At 46.4% G+C, this 21,408-nt stretch overlaps 1 protein-coding gene across 8 annotated transcripts in view; it reads right to left on the bottom strand.

Moving 5' to 3' along the window:
- The window catches only part of LOC106563572 (pleckstrin homology-like domain family B member 2), a 53,545-nt gene extending 32,678 nt beyond the window's left edge, over positions 1–20,867 (bottom strand). For 5 of the 8 annotated variants that reach the window (XM_014129271.2, XM_014129273.2, XM_014129274.2 and 2 more), the window contains exons 1-6: positions 20,627–20,867; positions 14,347–14,421; positions 13,854–13,977; positions 13,013–13,195; positions 7,010–7,129; positions 5,045–6,090 (exon numbers count right to left, since the gene is read on the bottom strand). In XM_014129271.2, coding sequence (XP_013984746.1) covers positions 5,045–6,090; positions 7,010–7,129; positions 13,013–13,195; positions 13,854–13,977; positions 14,347–14,421; positions 20,627–20,629 — 1,551 coding nt within the window. In that variant the 5' untranslated portion in view covers positions 20,630–20,867. Of the gene's footprint in view, positions 1–5,044; positions 6,091–7,009; positions 7,130–7,828; positions 7,993–9,285; positions 9,448–13,012; positions 13,196–13,853; positions 13,978–14,346; positions 14,422–20,626 lie in introns of those variants that run through there. The other 3 variants (XM_014129277.2, XM_014129278.2, XM_045690078.1) reach the window with 3 other exon arrangements.
- Positions 20,868–21,408: the final 541 nt, after the last annotated feature.

Here is a 21,408-nt window from a genome sequence, read left to right as displayed (position 1 = left end):
CAGTCACACATTACAGGGAGAGGACCAGTGGTTAACACAGTCACACATTACATTAAGAGGACCAGCGGTTAACACAGTCACACATTACAGGGAGAGGACCAGTGGTTAACACAGTCACACATTGCATTAAGATGACCAGTGGTTAACACAGTCATACATTACAGGAAGAGGACCAGTGGTTAACACAGTCACACATTACAGGGAGAGGACCAGTGGTTAACACAGTCACACATTACATTAAGAGGACCAGCGGTTAACACAGTCACACATTACAGGGAGAGGACCAGTGGTTAACACAGTCACACATTACAGGGAGAGGACCAGCGGTTAACACAGTCACACATTACATTAAGATGACCAGTGGTTAACACCGTCACACATTACATTAAGATGACCAGTGGTTAACACAGTCACACATTACATTAAGATGACCAGTGGTTAACACAGTCACACATTACAGGGAGAGGACCAGTGGTTAACACAGTCACACATTACATTAAGATGACCAGTGGTTAACACAGTCACACTTTACATTAAGATGACCAGTGGTTAACACAGTCACACATTACAGGAAGAGGACCAGTTGTTAACACTGTCACACATTACATTAAGATGATCAGTGGTTAACACAGTCACACATTACAGGAAGAAAACCAGAGGTTAACACAGTTACACATTACAGGAAGATTACCAGTGGTTAACACAGTCACACATTACAGGGAGAGGACCAGTGGTTAACACAGTCACACATTACATTAAGATGACCAGTGGTTAACACAGTCACACATTACAGGAAGATGACCAGTGGTTAGCACAGTCACACATTACAGGAAGAGGACCAGTGGTTAGCACAGTCACACATTACAGGAAGAGGACCAGTGGTTAACACAGTCACACATTACAGGAAGATGACCAGTGGTTAACACAGTCACACATTACGGGGAGAGGACCAGTGGTTAACACAGTCACACATTACATTAAGATGACCAGTGGTTAACACAGTCACACATTACAGGAAGAGGACCAGCGGTTAACACAGTCACACATTACATTAAGATGACCAGTGGTTAACACAGTCACACATTACAGGAAGAGGACCAGCGGTTAACACAGTCACACATTACAGGAAGAAAACCAGTGGTTAAAACAGTCACACATTATAGGAAGAAAACCAGTGGTTAACACAGTCACACATTACAGGGAGAGGACCAGTTGTTAGCACAGTCACACATTACAGGAAGAAAACCAGTGGTTAACACAGTCACACATTACAGGAAGAGGACCAGCGGTTAACACAGTCACACATTACAGGAAGAGGACCAGTTGTTAACACTGTCACACATTACATTAAGATGACCAGTGGTTAACACAGTCACACATTACAGGAAGAAAACCAGTGGTTAACACAGTTCCACATTACAGGAAGAGGACCAGTGGTTAAAACAGTCACACATTATAGGAAGAATACCAGTGGTTAACACAGTCACACATTACAGGGAGAGGACCAGTTGTTAGCACAGTCACACATTACAGGAAGAAAACCAGTGGTTAACACAGTCACACATTACAGGAAGAGGAACAGCGGTTAACACAGTCACACATTACATTAAGATGACCAGTGGTTAACACAGTCACACATTACAGGAAGAGGAACATCAGTTAGCACAGTCACACATTACAGGAAGAAAACCAGTGGTTAAAACAGTCACACATTATAGGAAGAAAACTTGTGGTTAACACAGTCACACATTACAGGGAGAGGACCAGTGGTTAACACAGTCACACATTACATTAAGATGACCAGTGGTTAACACAGTCACACATTATAGGAACAAAAACCAGTGGTTAACACAGTCACACATTACAGGAAGAGGACCAGTGGTTAAAACAGTCACACATTACATTAAGATGACCAGCGGTTAATACAGTCACACATTACAGGGAGAGGACCAGTGGTTAACACAGTTCCACATTACAGGAAGAAAACCAGTGGTTAACACAGTCACACATTACATTAAGATGACCAGTGGTTAACACAGTCACACATTACAGGAAGATGGCCAGTGGTTAGCACAGTCACACATTACAGGAAGAGGACCAGTGGTTAACACAGTCACACATTACAGTAAGAGGACCAGCGGTTAACACAGTCACACATTACAGGGAGAGGACCAGTGGTTAACACAGTCACACATTGCATTAAGATAACAAGTGGTTAACACAGTCACACATTACATTAAGATGACCAGTGGTTAACACAGTCATACATTACAGGAAGAGGACCAGTGGTTAACACAGTCACACATTACAGGGAGAGGACCAGTGGTTAACACAGTCACACATTACATTAAGAGGACCAGCGGTTAACACAGTCACACATTACAGGGAGAGGACCAGTGGTTAACACAGTCACACATTGCATTAAGATAACCAGTGGTTAACACAGTCATACATTACAGGAAGAGGACCAGTGGTTAACACAGTCACACATTACAGGGAGAGGACCAGTGGTTAACACAGTCACACATTACATTAAGAGGACCAGCGGTTAACACAGTCACACATTACAGGGAGAGGACCAGTGGTTAACACAGTCACACATTACAGGGAGAGGACCAGCGGTTAACACAGTCACACATTACATTAAGATGACCAGTGGTTAACACAGTCACACATTACATTAAGATGACCAGTGGTTAACACAGTCACACATTACATTAAGATGACCAGTGGTTAACACAGTCACACATTACAGGGAGAGGACCAGTGGTTAACACAGTCACACATTACATTAAGATGACCAGTGGTTAACACAGTCACACTTTACATTAAGATGACCAGTGGTTAACACAGTCACACATTACAGGAAGAGGACCAGTTGTTAACACTGTCACACATTACATTAAGATGATCAGTGGTTAACACAGTCACACATTACAGGAAGAAAACCAGTGGTTAACACAGTTCCACATTACAGGAAGAGGACCAGTGGTTAAAACAGTCACACATTATAGGAAGAAAACCAGTGGTTAACACAGTCACACATTACAGGGAGAGGACCAGTTGTTAGCACAGTCACACATTACAGGAAGAAAACCAGTGGTTAACACAGTCACACATTACAGGAAGAGGACCAGCGGTTAACACAGTCACACATTACAGGAAGAGGACCAGTTTTTAACACTGTCACACATTACATTAAGATGACCAGTGGTTAACACAGTCACACATTACAGGAAGAAAACCAGTGGTTAACACAGTTCCACATTACAGGAAGAGGACCAGTGGTTAACACAGTCACACATTACAGGGAGAGGACCAGTTGTTAGCACAGTCACACATTACAGGAAGAAAACCAGTGGTTAACACAGTCACACATTACAGGAAGAGGACCAGCGGTTAACACAGTCACACATTACAGGAAGCGGACCAGCGGTTAACACAGTCACACATTACATTAAGATGACCAGTGGTTAACACAGTCACAAATTACAGGAAGAAAACCAGTGGTTAACACAGTCACACATTACAGGAAGAGGACCAGCAGTTAACACAGTCACACATTACAGGAAGAGGACCAGCGGTTAACACAGTCACACATTACAGGAAGAAAACCAGTGGTTAACACAGTTCCACATTACAGGAAGAAAACCAGTGGTTAACACAGTCACACATTACAGGAAGAGGACCAGCGGTTAACACAGTCACACATTACAGGAAGAGGACCAGCGGTTAACACAGTCACACATTACAGGAAGAAAACCAGTGGTTAACACAGTTCCACATTACAGGAAGAAAACCAGTGGTTAACACTGTCACACATTACAGGAAGAGGACCAGTGGTTAACACAGTCACATATTATTGCCAATATACTATTCATTAGACTCAGACTGTGCTATTGGGATCCAATTGTTTCATAGATGGGTATTTTCATCTATTTACAGAGTATTTTTTCAACACAATGGGATCATGTCATCACCCAAAAGCCCGATCAAACAACCTATAAACTACCCATAGAAACACAATAAAACCAGAGAAACTACATTTCAAATGTAATCCAGTGATTTTCCGAGGAGCACAAAGTTCAAATGAGTCTTAACCAGTCTGACCAACTGTCTGACCACCAGTCTGACCAACAGTCTGACCAACAGTCTGACCACCAGTCTGACCAACAGTCTGACCACCAGTCTGACCAACAGTCTGACCAACAGTCTGACCAACTGTCTGACCAACAGTCTGACCACCAGTCTGACCACCAGTCTGACCACCAGTCTGACCAACAGTCTGACCAACAGTCTGACCAACTGTCTGACCAACAGTCTGACCAACAGTCTGACCACCAGTCTGACCACCAGTCTGACCAACTGTCTGACCACCAGTCTGACCAACAGTCTGACCAACAGTCTGACCACCAGTCTGACCACCAGTCTGACCAACAGTCTGACCACCAGTCTGACCAACAGTCTGACCACCAGTCTGACCAACTGTCTGACCAACAGTCTGACCAACAGTCTGACCAACAGTCTGACCAACAGTCTGACCACCAGTCTGACCAACAGTCTGACCAACAGTCTGACCAACTGTCTGACCAACAGTCTGACCAACTGTCTGACCAACAGTCTGACCAACTGTCTGACCAACTGTCTGACCAACTGGTTCATGGCGCATCGCTCCGTGTGTTCCATCTCTTTACAGCAGGAGTGTGAGAGTGAGTTCAGTCAATGAAACATGATGACAACTAGCCAGAACATCCAATTAGCCTTCTCAAGAAATAAAAGCTGAAATCAAAGCACTATAAGCACTTTCATGTATTCATAACAGTCCCTAGTAAAGAGACGGGACCAGACGAACTAGCAGAATGAAACCAGGTGTCGAAGTCACACAATCAGAGCCTGCTAGAGTAGTAGACTCTAGAGTCTAGACTGAAGAATAAAGGCAGGATAATAATAATAATAACATAATAATAAAAAAGGTTTAATAATAATGAATAGAGTGCATTAGACAACAAGTAAAATGATTGATCTAAGGCTGTGTTTATCTCACCAGTCTCTGCACCTCCTGTTCTCTGAGCCTCTCGTCTCTCTGGTGCTTGTGATAGTCTGTAAGCTCCTCCTTCCCATTCAGAGAGCTGATGCTGCCTCTTCTTGATCTCAGCCCCAGCCCACCCTTCCCAAAGGACTGCCTCCTCTCCCCCAGGCCCAGGTCCAGGCAGGGTGAGGAACCCCGCAGGCCCCCGTGCTCCAGTTCACAGCCCAGAGAGGCCAGAGAGGCCAGGCTGGCCCTGCGGGGAGTACCCGGTATGCTGGCTGTTGCTAGCACTGTTACGTCTGGCGGCCGCTCCAGAGGAGACAGGCTGCGCCTCATTTTGGAGGACAGGGACACAGAACCCTTCTCCCCTCTGTGGGAGCCCATGGAGCGGCGTGGGGGCAGGGACAGGGCTGCAGAGTCTGACGACCGGTGGAGGCGGGGTAGAGAGCGGCTGTGGGTAGAGCCCAGGCCGTTGAGTGACCCTGTAGAGTACTTCCTCTGACGTGGTGCAGGGTCCATACCATTGTCCCCGTTCCGGCCCTGGGCATAGAACCTGCGGCCTAGACGAGGGCTGGAGGGCATGCTGGCCGCCCCACTGTGGCCCTGAGGAGGACGGGGTGCAGGATCCCCATAGGAAGAGGAACCATTCCACATGGACAGGAGAGAACTGGCTACATTTGGGCGATGCCCGTCAGAGGAGCTAGAGAGGAGCAGGCTGTCCTGTGATTGGTGGCGTGAGCGGGTGTATGGTGGTTTGGGGCTGAGAGGACGCTCACCCTGGCGAGGGGAGGGGGGCGTGCTACTACTGGTTATGTAGGGGAGGCCTCTGGAGGAGGGGGGGCGCTCGGCACTCCTGGGGGGCGTGGGGGACAGGGGGCTAGGAGGGGGCAGGCTGAGGTAGGTACGGGTAGATTCTGTGCTGGCCCTCAGGCTAGCCTCTAGAGCACTCTTCCTGCGCTGCAGAGTCTCCATCAGGTCCTGCAGCTCCGCCTTCGATCGGGAGCCTCTCATCATGGTGCCATCTACTGAGCCGCCATTGCTGTGCTCAGTCTTTACACAGTCTGTGGAAACATCAGATGCATAGAAACCAAACTCTCATTAATGTGTATATATGATGCTGTCTTGGAGCACAGTAAAACACACCCTATACACACCCTCAAGCCTAACGCCTATAAGCTGAAAGAGACTGAGGCAACCAGCCTGAGTGGGATCTAATAACCAAACAGTGATCAGCCCATGTAGTATGCTGACTAAGGAGGGAGAAACCAGCGAAGAACGTCCTTCAGACGGTTCTGGGCCCAAAACAAACACAGTCCGTGGTTAAGGAAAGCTTCTTCTAAAAATGGAAGAATGCTGGCGGAGTGAGACGGGCCGGAATGCCTTTGTACTTTCTGGCACTGAGGGAGAGCCTGGACCCTGAGGAATCCCCTCTGTCAGCACGCCCCTTCCTCCCACCGACCCGGCACCCGCGGCCCAGCATGCAGTGCAGGGTTTCTGCTCTGAGACCACCTGGGCTGGCTGACCTCAGGCTCTGTTTATCTGTGCTGACATGCTGTCATTTGTTCTCTCAGCGGATAAACTCACACCGGACAGGGGAGAATGTGGTGGACTTCCATTTATTTATACCTTACATGGGCAGTTTGACCCAAGGACTTTGGCTGTGTACATACTCGCTTAGCTGAAGAGTATAACCGTCAGACTTGAGTAAAGCAGAGTGGAGCCAAGCAGAGCCAGAGCATGACCCTTGCCCCCAGCAGACAAAGAGACAGATAGATAGAGAGAACGAATACATTCTGAACTCTGAGAACCACTTCCTTACCACACAGCCATCACAGTGACACCTTGGCACTTCTGCAGGTTCCTCATGCAGGGGAAAAAGGGATAAACAGGGAAGAATAGCAGTAGGATTGGGAAATGTAGAGAAATAGCGGTAAGAGTGTAGTCTTCAGGGTTGTGCGAGAGAGAGAGATCAGTCCCTACCTGAGCTGTAGCCCATAGTGGCAACAAGACTCTTCTGGGGCTGCATGCTCTTCATACGTCTGGCCTCCTCAGGGTGGTTAAAGCGGAAGAAGTAGGATTTACCCAGACAGAGTGTGAATCCTGGATAAACAACAGTCAGAACTGACTCTCTCACAAATACACACACATTCAACAGAGCGCTTTGTAGAGTATTTTGAACACAGCCATACACACACACACACACACACACAACAGAATGTTTCTACCTTGGAGTAAAGGGCTTTACTGAGTTTTCTCCAATTACATCAATGTCCAAGTAAAACACATTGTTTAATGCAGAGGGCAGTAGTGTAAGACATTGTCACGATGCCTCAGTCCAGGCAGCATAAGGAGCACATTACAGATACCCTCTGTTCTCTAAACCGTACTGTCTGGAGCCGAGGAGCTAAATGAGGAAACCTTACAGAGTAGGAAAACAGATTCAGCCTCCAGCATTAATGGTATCTGAGATGGAAACAAAATTCTCCTCACTTTTGTGGACAAAGAATTGATGACTGAGAAGGCTGCTGCTGTGTCCCTGAATCAATAAGCCATTTCTCTTGTATCTGTCATTGAGCCGGGCTGTCTTCTACACTGAGACACTGTGATGATTTCAGCAATATTTACTCTCTGAGACTGGGGCTATGACAGAGATGCACAACTCCCTTCCCCCAAACACACACACACACACACACACACACACACACACACACACACACACACACACACACACACACACACACACACACACACACACACACACACACACACACACACACACACACACACACACACACACACTTCAGGGTCGGAGTCTTCTGGGTCTGATAATCCAAGGTTTCCTGCTCCGCCACGCTGATGGTTCTTCAGGAAGTGGGGTATCCTTTTACACAGTCAGCTACATACAATCCATCAGCATGAGTTAGTTCACCCTGCTCTGGCCACCTGAAACAGCTTTCCCTCATATGAGAAGTGGGGGGGGTTAAAGCATCACACAGACAGCAGGGCAGCAAGGCAGAGCAAAAACCAGACAGAGGAATTTTTTTTATACACACCATTGGGGAAACCCAATTCAGAGTCCTCCTACACATTTGGGTTCTACTCAGTGTGTGTGTGTGTTATATGACTAGCCTTCCACTGGAACTACGGCTACTTTATGAAATGATATAGTAGGCTGTATATTACTAACTGATAAGACCTGTAATAAGTTGTTCTAATAAAACATTTTAATCCTCTATTAATAATCTGTCTACTACAGAGAATGGCAGTGTGGTACCTCAGATAATCAAACACCCAGGGCTCAGGGAATTCCCCTCTCACAGCCCCTTCTGAGAATAATAGCCTATCCCTTTTTGTCTAATTAAGTAACCACATAATGACCACTAATGACATGGTTCTTTTGGAGCAAAGATGTAAAAATGAAGGACCAATGTACAGGCAGCTCAACTTCTGATTCGGGACCAACAGGCTGCTCGACTTCTGATTAGGGACCAATGCGCAGGCCTCTCGACCTCTGCATCCATCTATGCTACCTCCCAATCACTTGTTTATTTTTCCCCAAGGAGTACCAACCCACTTCGGGGAAACGTGCAATGAGTACCAAACCACTTCGGGGAAACTTGCAAGGAGTATCAAACCACTTCGGCGAAACGATGCAACCATATGAAAATGATTAAGAAAAGCGCACTCTTGGCCATACAGCACTATTTTTATTTATTCTTTGTTTAACTAGGCAAGTCAGTTAAGAACAAATTCTGATTTACAATGACGGCCTACCCCTGACGTCGCAGGGCCAATTGTGCGCAACCTGATGGGACTCCCAATCACGGCCGGATTGTGATACAGCCTGGAATCGAACCAGTGACGCCTCTAGCACTGAGATGCAGTGCCTTACGCCACTCACGAGCCCATTTAAACCCGCTAAAGTTTAAACAGTCCCCTAAAAGGTGTGCGGCATATCCTACTACTGAGTCTATACTAAAATGCACTTCGAGTATTTCAATGGCTTTAAAATAAAATAAGAAAATTGACTATTTTGCGCGCAACTCTTTGACAAACTGGACATAACCAAAGAAAACCATGTATAGCCTACAATTGAACAATGAATCCAAACTGGAGTTCGCGAAAGATTACTGACGGGTTAAAAAAGTTATTATCCTGCAAGATGAGGAGGGAGAATGGTGAAACAGACACGCATCTTTTCTGGAGCAACTTTTGAAAACGTCTGAGATGTTTTTGTTTCGAGGACGACAACTAACCTTTGTGTGCTGTTCCATTCAAACTGTTGAGCGTTGGTGATGGACGGAACTCCTCTGCCTTGGATTAGCATGACAAAGGGACAGAGGCGCTTCCCTCTGCTACCTTGACGAGTCCTCAGACACTCCTCCTCCCCATTCTCAAGTCTGGTTGGCTGATTTGGGTGGTCGCAGACGCGCCAAATTGGGGAGAGGAGGGGGCTTTGGTGGGACGGGGGAGAAGGGGGCGGGTGACGGGGGATGCTGTAACCCCAACCCTAAGGGACAGTCACATTTTTTTTTAAATGTAACCTTTTTTAACTAGGCAGTTCGAGTTTACAAACGTGGATATCGACTTTGCCAAAAAATACATCTCTTCCTACCTTGTAGGCCTACCCAGAATCAAAGGCTTGGATTGACAATCTCCTAATGTCGTTGAACTTTCTGTTGTTTTGCAACAGAGGTCTCTTTCCATTCATCAAACGGAAGGTGCACAGTTTGGATTGATTAACTGAATGTTTTTATTTGTCAGTAAAAAATACATACAGTATATACACTCAGTACAAATATTTGTAAAAGTGACCAGGATTGCACAATAAAGTCGGGGATTTATTTCCATTGTGTGTAAATACTTAGAGCACATAAAAAATCCGGTTAAATTCCCATGCACCGAAAAAAAATGTTAAATGGGTTCCATCGTATTTTTAACTCTAGGCCTGCTGATGGTTTTGTCACAAAAAATATATAGCTAATATGCTAATATGCACCGTCTGGTAACCTATTGGCACATGCGCTCTAGTGGCTCTAGCCAACAGCTCGCAGATACAGTGCGGGTATATGCTACATGATGAGGATTTATTATGGACAAAAGTGTGAGATTATTTTTATTTGTCAAATGCCAGCCAAGCATTGATCATCATGTCACCAGAATAAAACCCTCGTTATTGAAAGGAGCATCAAACTCATCACCGTGCACATTCACTCCCTGTGAAGTTAATCATAATTTATTTAATATAGCCTAATAAATGGCATGCTTTCCCATGATGTCGTGACATGTTTTATCCGACATGTAGGACTACTTTACTCGCATAAAAGGGTTGGATGTTAACCTAATGTAAAGCCATTTTGAGAATGGTGGAATTATAAATAGGATGAATGTGCGCATGCCTACAGGAGATTTTTGAAGTGGCCTAATCAGATTAAAACATCGTGTCTGGTTGTGTTTATGCCATATATAAAATGTAATACCTTTTAAAAGTTAAATGACAAATATTTAGGCTGTATAGGTTAGGTTGTAGGTACGTGAGGAATAGCCGCTCAGATTTGGAGAGGCAGAGTGCGCTTTAAACTTTCCTGACTAACTGGTCATGTCAGGTGCACACGTGGCCACAATATTATTGGACGACTTGGGAGAATGATGATCTGCAACAGACAGCACATCTCAGTATCATCCTTAAAAAAACAGCCAGACTGTGTCTTTCTAGACCTTATAAACTGTCGAGAGTAGACCCGCAACTGATCTAAATGCTTTTGCGCCATTATTCAAATGACATTTACCCTGCAGCCCAGAGTATACTTTTTTACTCACTTGAAAACAATAATGCAATTATTAACATGACCTTTATGAATTATGAAGCCTTTCTGTAATGTATGTTTTTATTATTACAAATTCTTCAAAATTAACAAAAAGTGACGTTAGCTGATTAAGATTATCTCATACAACAAAATGTATAAGATCTCCTAAACCTGCGTTTGCCACAGACGATACAAAACCCTACAAAACGCCATTAATTTCCCCCATAAGCTTTGTATAGCGAACCATAGTGGAGTTCGTGCCTACAAAAAAGACTCCATTATTATTGACCTCTATTGACACTATGAATGGTGGATAGAGGACAGGATAGACAGACTGGTAGACTATACTGACCTGTGGTATAATAAAAGTTAGCAGGGAAAAGCGTAGTGCATAAGGGAAGTACCAAAACACCTTGATATAGGGGAAGTGCCAGCAAGCAGATGAGGCAATTTGGCTAGGATGGAAGAAATTATATAGTACAACCTTCACTATCACGAATGTAAACCAGGGAAAAATTGCACTACCCTCCCTTGTGCCCAATAAAAAAAACACACAACCCTCCCCAAAGCAAAACATATTTTTTTATACAACCCCTCCCCTATTTTGCCCCCCCCTTTCCCACAGTACATTTAGAACTGTCCCTAATCGACCCAAGCTGAGAAAGCAGTCCAAAGAGCAATGTCTAAAACAAAATCATCAGCACATTATGCACATCACTCAAGTCTCCAATCAGTGCTTTTTCCTTGTTTATTTCATACCTAAATAATGTAGACCACTGTATGTTTCCCCTAGGGCATTAAAAACGACAGAAACCAGGTAGAACTACTACAATGGTCCTGGTAACACTACAAACACTAATACATATGGCTAACATTATAATAATATAATAATTATTATTAAATAACTCAAATTAAACAGATACAAAGAAGCAGTGACAGTGACTGATGAACTAACAAATTTACGACTGTCATCTCTCAGAGTGCGGACCGTGGGATAGTGTGTATGTGTGTGTGTTTGGGGTGTATTTGTACAAGTGAAAGTTAGGCAGTGGAAGGCAGGGGCCTCGCCCACTGCTGAAACCCTTCAGGCTCTGCTCTCCATCACACTCACAACTGCTGTTACATCATGGGGAGGGGCTGCTGATTACTTCCAGATGCTGCTCTTTAGTCCTTGTTGAAAATCTCTCTCAACACACACACTGACTCACACAGACTCTTGTGTGCGACCGCGCGTGCACACACACACACACACACACACACACACACACACACACACACACACACACACACACACAATATTAAACACACCAAACAATTTTCTCTCTTACACGCCAATGATGCAGAGATGATGAGTGGTGATCAAGTCGATGTGTAATGTTATTTCATACACTGCGTGTGAAGGAGGGGCGTGAATACCAGACACGTACTGTACCATGCTTAGTATCTTTGCTGAGAAGCATCTGTGTGTTTGTGTGTCTAGGAACTGCGAGCACAGAAACTATATTGACTACTACCCCTTCTACTGTAAACACTGGTCCCACACAGACTAGGGAGATCCCAGTGAGAATATATAGATGTATACATTGGACTCTGACATTGCTCGTCCTAATATTTGTACATTTCTTAATTCCATTCTTTTACTTTTAGATTTGTGTGTATATTGTTGTGTATTGTTAGATATTATTGCAGTGTTGGAGCTAGGAACACAAGCATTTTGCAACACCTGCAATAACATCTGCTAAATATGTGTATGTGATCAATACAATTGGATTTGATTTGATTTGAAGAGTGGAGGAGGAGTGGGTATGATAGGTCCAGTATTACTCCTAGGGAGAGTCAGAGTTACAGCATTTGGGAAGTCTCACCCCACTAAGCACCTCACCCAATCTCAATAGGGCGGGCCTACTGTATGTCAACAGCCTGGCCTGATGGGTAACTGACCGGCGACAAGAAATCATTAATTCTCACAGTTTGTTGTCCTAACACTACAGGAGATTACATCCTCAGACAAGACCAGAGGAGTTGAAAATATTTTCTACTTCACCTCAATCTGATACTTGTATGCATCTGTATGTTTGCATATGAACCATTTAATACGTGTGTATGTTGATGACAAGTGTGTGTGTGGGTATGCATGCATGTGCATATGTGAGTGTGTGTATTACAAGTGTGTTACCTTGTGTCAGCAATGTTGGCTTTGAGACATGGACTCCATCAAGTGAGCACAGGTTTCCGGAAGGGTGAAGGGTGATGACTCCTCCTCTGTTTATAATACGACAATGCTCTGCCTCTATACCCAGGCCCTCAATAGTGATGTCTTGAGGTACGGACGCATCCTCTCGGCCAATTCGGGTCACACCTGAAACACAGAAAAGTCTCGTCATTGAAAGCTACTGTCTCTGTAGCACATAGCACCCCATATGAAACATCAACACACGGCAGGTAGCCTAGCGGTTAAGAGCGTTGGGCCAGTAACCAAAAGGTCACTGGTTGGAATCCCAGAGCCGGCAAGGTGGAAAAATGTGCTGTAGAGGGGTTGGGTTAAATGCGGGAAGACACATTTTGGTTGAATGCGTTCAGTTGTGCATCTGACTTCATGCATACAGTAGTGCTGGTCATAACCCCTCAACATTTAGCACTGGTTCATTTAAAAGGCATGTGACTATGCACTGATATTATGGCATTCACACTGCATTGCTAAGTCAAATCATCCTGGGTCTTAGCAGCCAAGAGACACACTCACACCAGAGTACTTGCAGTTCAGTGCCTCCCTTTTTGGAAATACAGAAAGTCTACAGAACTGTGTTTGTGTTCTCTAGAAATCAATTGGACTTTATTTAAATAAATGCATCTAGGTTATTTCTTTGTGTGTGTGTGTGTGTGTGTGTGTGTGTGTGTGTGTGTGTGTGTGTGTGTGTGTGTGTGTGTGTGTGTGTGTGTGTGTGTGTGTGTGTGTGTGTGTGTGTGTGTGTGTGTGTGTGTGTGTATAGTGTGTATAGTGTGTATAGTGTGCATACCTTCATTTAGGGGCATAAGTGTGATGGCAACACTGAGCCGGCCACTGCCCAGGCCAACCAGGTGAGGTGTGGTCGTCTGTACCTTCATGCCTCCTCCAGTCTCTATCAGGTTGAGTGGTGGCCTCTGTGGGGAAAGAGAGAGTGAGGTAGGGTCCTGGAGTAGTGCTGTGAGCTTTAACAAAATAGAGAGTGTGTGTGTGTGTCACAGGAGGTTGGTGGCACCTTATTGGGGAGGACGGGTTCGTGGTAATGGCTGGAGTGGAATAGGTGGAATGGTATCTAATACATCAAACACATGGTTTCCATGTGCTTGATGTCATTCCATTTGCTCAGTTCCAGCTATTATTATGAGCCGTCCTCCCCTTAGCAGCCTCCACTGGTGTGTGTGTGTGTGTGTGTGTGTGTGTGTGTGTGTGTGTGTGTGTGTGTGTGTGTGTGTGTGTGTGTGTGTGTGTGTGTGTGTGTGTGTGTGTGTGTGTGTGTGTATACTCACCATGGGTGTAGCTAGAACTTGCTGATCAGACTCTGCCTGGGACTGGCTCTCTGTACAGCTGCTTGTGTCTGAGTCCTATAAACCAACAGAACGATGTAAGCCCAAGAGTCGACCCAGACACACACACACACACACACACACACACACACACACACACACACACACACACACACACACACACACACACACACACACACACACACACACACACACACACAGACACAGACACAGACACAGACACAGACACAGACACACACACATACACACACACAGACACACACTAACAACTCTCTGAGAACAGATGGATGTCATAGGAAGTTCCAGAGGGAGATGGCCTTACATCAGGATGGAGAATGTGGTGGGAAAAAAGGAATGGGAGTGGTTTAGGAGAGAAAATTAGGAACAGATTCAGGGGATTTTGAGAGAGGGGGAGCGAGACAGAAACTACAGAAAGAGAAAGAGAGAATTGTTGAAAAGATTTCATCTAAATAGAATAGAGAAACAGAGAGTCAGTAAAAGTAGAAAAAAACAAGTAACCCCGAAAATTGAGGAGTGAGGACAAGTTATTAAACTCAGACTGACAAATCACAATAATCCAGTGGAAATTGATTAGAGCTGAAACTAATGTGAAGTGTTAATTCCACTGCTCCAGTCTCCTGCTAGTTTCTAGGTATGTCCTTGTGCCCCAGGAGTTGTGAAAACTCATGCATTTCCTCTCATTGAAAGCTCACGTCCTGTATGATGTCACTGATAATACCATCATATTATTCCCTAACTTCAGGGGCAGTTTGGACTTGGGCATCTCCACAGTAACAGAGCGATGTCGAGACTCTTTTTTTTTTTTAAACACTAATAACACATTTACTTGAAGAACAGTGCAGCACAAACAGCACAAACGTCATCCTGTTACCAAACTTTTTAATGTTCTGTGGAAATTGTTAAAAGTAATCTGTTATGTATGGTACGACGTGCTGTACGTCATACTGTACGTTATGGTTTACGACAGTGTGCTCCTTTACGGAGGAATGGGTTGTCAGGATGAGTGGCACATGTCATTAAAGGACAGAGTGATGTACAATGTGAAACTGTGCAGATGTGCGTTCGTCTACAGCTAGGCTAGATATAACATTGGCGACGAAGATGCTGAATTCAGTTTACCACCGGCAGCACCATTCCTCGCCGTGCCTGGCGAACCTCCAGTCCCGTGGAATAACTGGCTCGAAAGCTTTAACACTTATCCCGAAGCTATGGACTTTTCTACAATCTCCGACAAGCGGAGGACAGCACTGCTCCGTCACTGCCTCGGTACAGAGGGACAGAGGATTTTCAGAGCGCTTGGAATGGCTCCTACATTCATTGCTGCAGTCAGCCTCCTACAGAACCACTTCGCCGGGAAAGAGCGAGTGCTCCTCCGACGCTACCGGCTACGGAAGAGACACCAACGGCCGGGTGAGTCCATTCAAAGCTACGTGGCTAATCTGAGGGATTTGGCTAGCTCTTGTAACTACGGGACACTTCAGGATGAGATCATCAGGGATCAGTTGATAGAGGGGACGCTATGTGAAAAGACAAGGGAAAAACTGCTTTTGGAATCGGATAATTTACAACTAGATGGAGCTATTAAAATAGCACTCCAGGTTGAAGTGGCGTTAGAATGCTCTACTATGCTAACAGACAGATCTGCAGCATACACTCGGCCCCCAGCCATTCTCACACAGCAGCTTCAGCCCGAGCAGGCGCACTACAACGATCACACGCTGCGCATGGCCTCCCACGTCGATAGCTGCATGGACACAGACACCGGCATGCCCGTGCAGCAGGCACACAGACAAACATACAGAAGTAGCTGTGACAACTGTGGGGCTAGCTCTCACAATTCAAGGGCTTCAAACTGCCCAGCCCATGGGAAAATATGCAAGAACTGTTCAAAATACAATCACTTTGCGAAAGTGTGTCGTTCTGCCCCAGCTACTAGCTCCACCCAGCACAGGCACTTAGTTTCATCTCACTCTCAACATGAACGCACGGAAATCCAAACTGTCTCCACCAACCATGTGTCATTCAGGACATGCACTGTGCAGCTGGGTGAGGTGGGTTTGCCTTTGCTGCTGGATACTGGCGCTGTGGTGTCATTGCTCAACCTTGCCACTTACTACAGGTTTTTCAGTCACCTACCACTCCAACAGCCCTCCACTGCCCTGTGTGGGTACGGTAGATCCAAGATAGACATTGTAGGCACCCTCCAAGCATCTGCCATCATTCACATTTCATGTTGCAAAGCGGGGTGCCAACCTCTTGGGCCTCGACCTCTTCACAGGCTTGAGATTCACGCTGAGAGATGACAGTGGGTCAGCTATCCACCAGGTTACCTGCACATGGCAACAGAACTGGCCAACTCTGTTTGATGGACTGGGCTGCCTCACAGCCTTTACTCACAGGCCCCTAGTGAATCCGGAAGTGACCCCAGTCATGCAGCCCCTGCGGCGCATTCCCTTTGCACTGCGTGATGACGTCACAAAAGATCTCCAGGCACAGTTGGATGCAGGCATCATTGAGCCAGTCAACGCTGCCCCCTGGATTTCAAACTTGGTCATTCAAAAACAAAAAGTCAGGTGGAATCCGGACCTGCGTGGATCTCCGTGCTGTGAACAAGGCCGTTGTCCCGGATAAGTACGCTGACCGCACAATTCCATGGCTCCACGATCTTCACGAAGCTTGACCTTCATCAGGGTTATCTTCAGGTACCCCTCCATGCAGCTAGCAGAGACCTCACGGCCTTTGTCACACATGCTGGTGTGTTCAGATATACACGCATGCCTTTTGGACTTAGCTCCGCCCCCAGCTGCTTCCAGAAGGTGATGAGCACCATCCTCGCTGGAATACCTGGGGTGGCGGTCTATCTGGATGACATCGTGGTCCATTGCCCTGACCTCCACATCCATGATTATCGACTCCACAGTGTATTCAGCACTCTACTGCAGAACAACCTGACCCTTAACGGTGGAAAGTGCACCTTTGCAGCTCCAGCCGTCAAGTTTGTGGGGTTCCGCCTGTCGGCCAAAGGCATTGCCCCACTCATGTCGAACATTGAAGCCGTCCACAGGATCCCGGAACCGACCTCAGCCTCTCAGGTGGCCTCATTCTTGGGCATGACAGCTTAATACCTCCGGTTTCTGCCCCACTACTCCCAGACCACAGCGCCCCTTCGCCAGCTCCTCAAGAAGGATGAGCCATGGGCCTGGACGGCAGCCTGCTCAGACGCGGTCCACTCACTGAAGAGCCAACTCACCACAGCCCCAGTCTTGGCTCACTTTGACCCCGTCTGCCCCACCATTGGCACATGTGACGCCTCAGCTGGAGCACTAGGAGCTGTCCTCTCACAGCCGCAGAATGGCATTGAGAGGCCCGTCGCCTTCGCCTCAAGGGCCCTGAGCCCCACAGAACAACGGTACTCTGTGGGCGAACGAGAAGCAATGGCCTGTGTCTGGGCGTGCGAAAGGTGGCAGCTCTACCTATATGGCCGTCTGTTCACGCTCCGAACCGACCACCAGTCCCTCACAACGCTACTGTCAGCATCAGGAACTGGCCACAAGCCACTTCGGCTGCACAGATGGGCCGACCGCCTCAGACAGAACGACCGTCAGCTGAAGTTCACTCCGGGGAGGGATAACGTGGTGGCAGACCTCCTCTCACGCTCCTTTGACGCTCCTACTCCGACCGTCTTGCCAGACGACAACGAAACAGAGCTTGTACAAATGCTTTACGCTCCTCTTCAGTCAGTCGTCTCACTGGAGGAGCTGAAGCAAGCATCGGAACAGGATCCCACACTGTCTACCCTGCGCACCTACATATGGCCAGCACACGTGCCGGAAGAGCTAGCGACTTTCGCCAGGGTGAAGCACGAACTTTCTTGCTGGGAAGAAGTCTGTGTCTCTTGAGGGTTTTGCACTGTGGTCCCAAGTGGTCTGCGTGCGTGTGTTCTATCCATGGCGCACGAGGGGCACTTGGGCATAGTGAAGGTCAAACAGCGATGTCGAGACCTTGTGTGGTGGCCAGGCATCGACCACGACATTGAAGCCCTGGTCAGGGATTGTGCTGCATGCCTCCTCAGTGGGAAAACAGGACAGTCCGCCACACCCCCCCTGCAGCCTCTCGCATGGCCGTCCCGCCCCTGGGAGCACATCCAACTGGACATCTGTGGCGAGATCCATGGACACGCAGTCCCTCACCATCAGCACTTCCTCATGGTGGTGTATGACCTCCACTCTAAGTGGCCAGAAGTGGTTCCTGTCGGAACTGTCACAGCACAGGCCATCGTGGACATCCTAGACAGCCTGTTCACAAGGTGGGGCCTACCCCTCACCCTTACCACAGACAATGGGCCCCAGCTAATCTCTGCCGAGTTCTCCTCATATCTCAGCAACAAGGGAATCAAACACATCCGCACGGCCTACTACAACCCACAAGCTAACGGAGGGGTGGAACGCTTCAACCAAACGCTGAAGACCGGCATCAGAGCGCACCTGGTCCAGGGGTACACGTTCCAAACTGCTTTGAATCAAACGCTAATGCAATACAGAGCAAGCAAACACACAACAACACAGGTCTCCCCGGCATCCCTCATGCTAGGTCGTGAGATGGAACTGCCACTGGACAGACTCAGAACACAGAGAGTTGCAGAACCGGTGACTAGGTGCACCCAAGAAAAGCAGGCATTGACCAGGCACCAAAGAGCAATGAAACAGCGTTTTGACAAGGCACACAGGGTGAAGAAGTCGATCATCCAAATGTCTGACTGGGTCCGAGCCCGACGGCCTCAGCGGTGCAACAAAATGGCCTCATTCTGGTCGGAACCCCTGCAGGTCAGTCGACAACTGGGGCCCGCCACATTCATGTTGAGCAATGGATCACGCTGGCACGCCAGCCGCCTCAGAAAAGTCCCTGGCCCTCAAGGAATACAAATGCACACAGAACAGACATCCAGGCCAGAGACGCCACCGGATGGACCTCCCCCACCACTACCACCCGAGCCCCAGCCTCTGTGGGCTCCCCAAGGGCCAGAGCCACAAGCGGTGGCGGTTGAAGAAAGGCCTATGCGGGCACGAACTCGCCCTGCTAATCTGGGGGACTACTTAACCTCTTTTCATTCTTAGGCTCCGGTAGGTGTTTTAGTCAACCTCCAGGTTAATGGACTGAACTGGCTAGTTTGGAGAGTCCTTCCGTTTAATGTTTATTTCTTATAGGTATCACTCTAGGTTCTTGCCCTATGGACATTTTATATATGGTACCAGTCCCTGGTTTTGGAAAGGGGGGGGAAATGTTATGTATGGTACGACGTGCTGTTCGTCATACTGTACGTTGTTATGGTTTACGACAGTGTGCTGCTTTACGGAGGAATGGGTTGTCAGAATGAGTGGCACATGTCATTAAAGGACAGAGTGATGTACAATGTGAAACTGTGCAGATGTGCGTTCTTCTACAGCTAGGCTAGATATAACATAATCCTTGTGTAATCCTACTTTGAGTTGTTTGGTTTGATTACTTTGCAACCATTGGTTTTTGTTTGGCATTAATTTTAAATTGAGTCTCAGCATTACTCTATTAAAAACCCATCTAAGCAGAAACAGATTGTGTGTTCACTCAGCTGTGTTATTGCATGTCAAAACACCCATGCTGTGTTTAGGCTCTGGGAACCAGGTCATGGTCCAGAGTGAATCTTAATAGTGGGCTATCATCTGAAAGTCCATCATGAGCTCACGAGGGGAATGACACAACCGAGCAAACGGTCACTATATATCACTATATCTACCACCATTTCCCTTCAAGAGGTCAAGAATCAGCTCCTGATCTATATAGTATTAATCAATTTATAAAACGTTACATCCTGCACATGTATTCAAAGTCATTCCTGTCCTAATGACCATGGACATACAGTTGTGTTTACAGTGTAAATACCATCAGAGTGCTGTCTCACATCTCTCCTCCAATGGAATCCTAGTAACAGCTCTCATCTGGGGCCAGATCATAAAATGTAAAGGAATTTGGGTTTTTGATACATTTGTATCTGCTGCTGCATGTCACATTATTCAGAGGATAATAATGTAGCCATTGTTACCTGCAGTGTTCAGGATTACAAAGTCTGTAGCCTACTATCAGAGACTGTTTAAAAATGATAAAATAACTAACAGTGTAGGAAGCAACATTTTTAAAAATCAGTTAGAGCTTCAAGCTACAGTCAGACCACTTTGACCACTTGTAAAATTGTAGGAAAAAAACATACCATTGTTGAAGTCGAACTGCAAGCTTCAGTTATAACTCCCGAAATGGACGTTAATGGCAAATTAATCTAATTACGAGGAGGGCATCTCTTTACAGGGCGAGACACTGTTAGTTGGGGGGGGGTTCTTCGGTGCCATTAAGGTCTCGACTCTCGACAGAATATTCACAAGTCCAAAAGAAGACTGTAGCATTATTGGTGGAATGAAACTTGCGGATTGTCATCTCTTCTGGACGGAAGGATACATATTTTTGTAAACAGGAAACCCCCCCTCCCCTTAAAGAGCTTGAGGGGAGGGTAGTGAGTTTTTTTCCCTGGTTTACATTCGCTCTTCTGCTCATATTTTCCCTATAAACAATGGCTTGATTTACTTTTGATATCACCGTAATAAAGTTTAGAAACGTTTGTGAAGGTTTGGTATGGTGTGGCTATTATTAAGCTTTAGCTACAGCAGGCCTGTGATATGAAGGCGGTGCACCCCAGTGCTGCAACTGACTCTGACAGTTGACCTTGAGGTGAGGAGGACTGCTTCAGGCCTACCAGAGTTACTCCTATAATCTAACAATATAATGCTTATCTTTATACAAAATATTTGGATCGAAATGTATGAATTACACTCCTTCTGTTCGTCGATATCTGCATAGCAGACGAAGTAGACATCTGACATAAAGAAATGCATGTCGGTGTCGTAGCATGCCACCAGCATATCTCTATCTCTATGGGGTTAACCTCTACATGATCGGTGTGCCCCCCGTGGGACGGTTGAGCTAACATGCGCTATTGGG

This window comes from Salmo salar, chromosome ssa11 (assembly GCF_905237065.1).
Source record: "Salmo salar chromosome ssa11, Ssal_v3.1, whole genome shotgun sequence".
NCBI lineage: Eukaryota > Metazoa > Chordata > Actinopteri > Salmoniformes > Salmonidae > Salmo > Salmo salar.
Note: the sequence above shows the minus strand (reverse complement) of the source record. Positions and strands in the feature narration are given on the sequence as shown.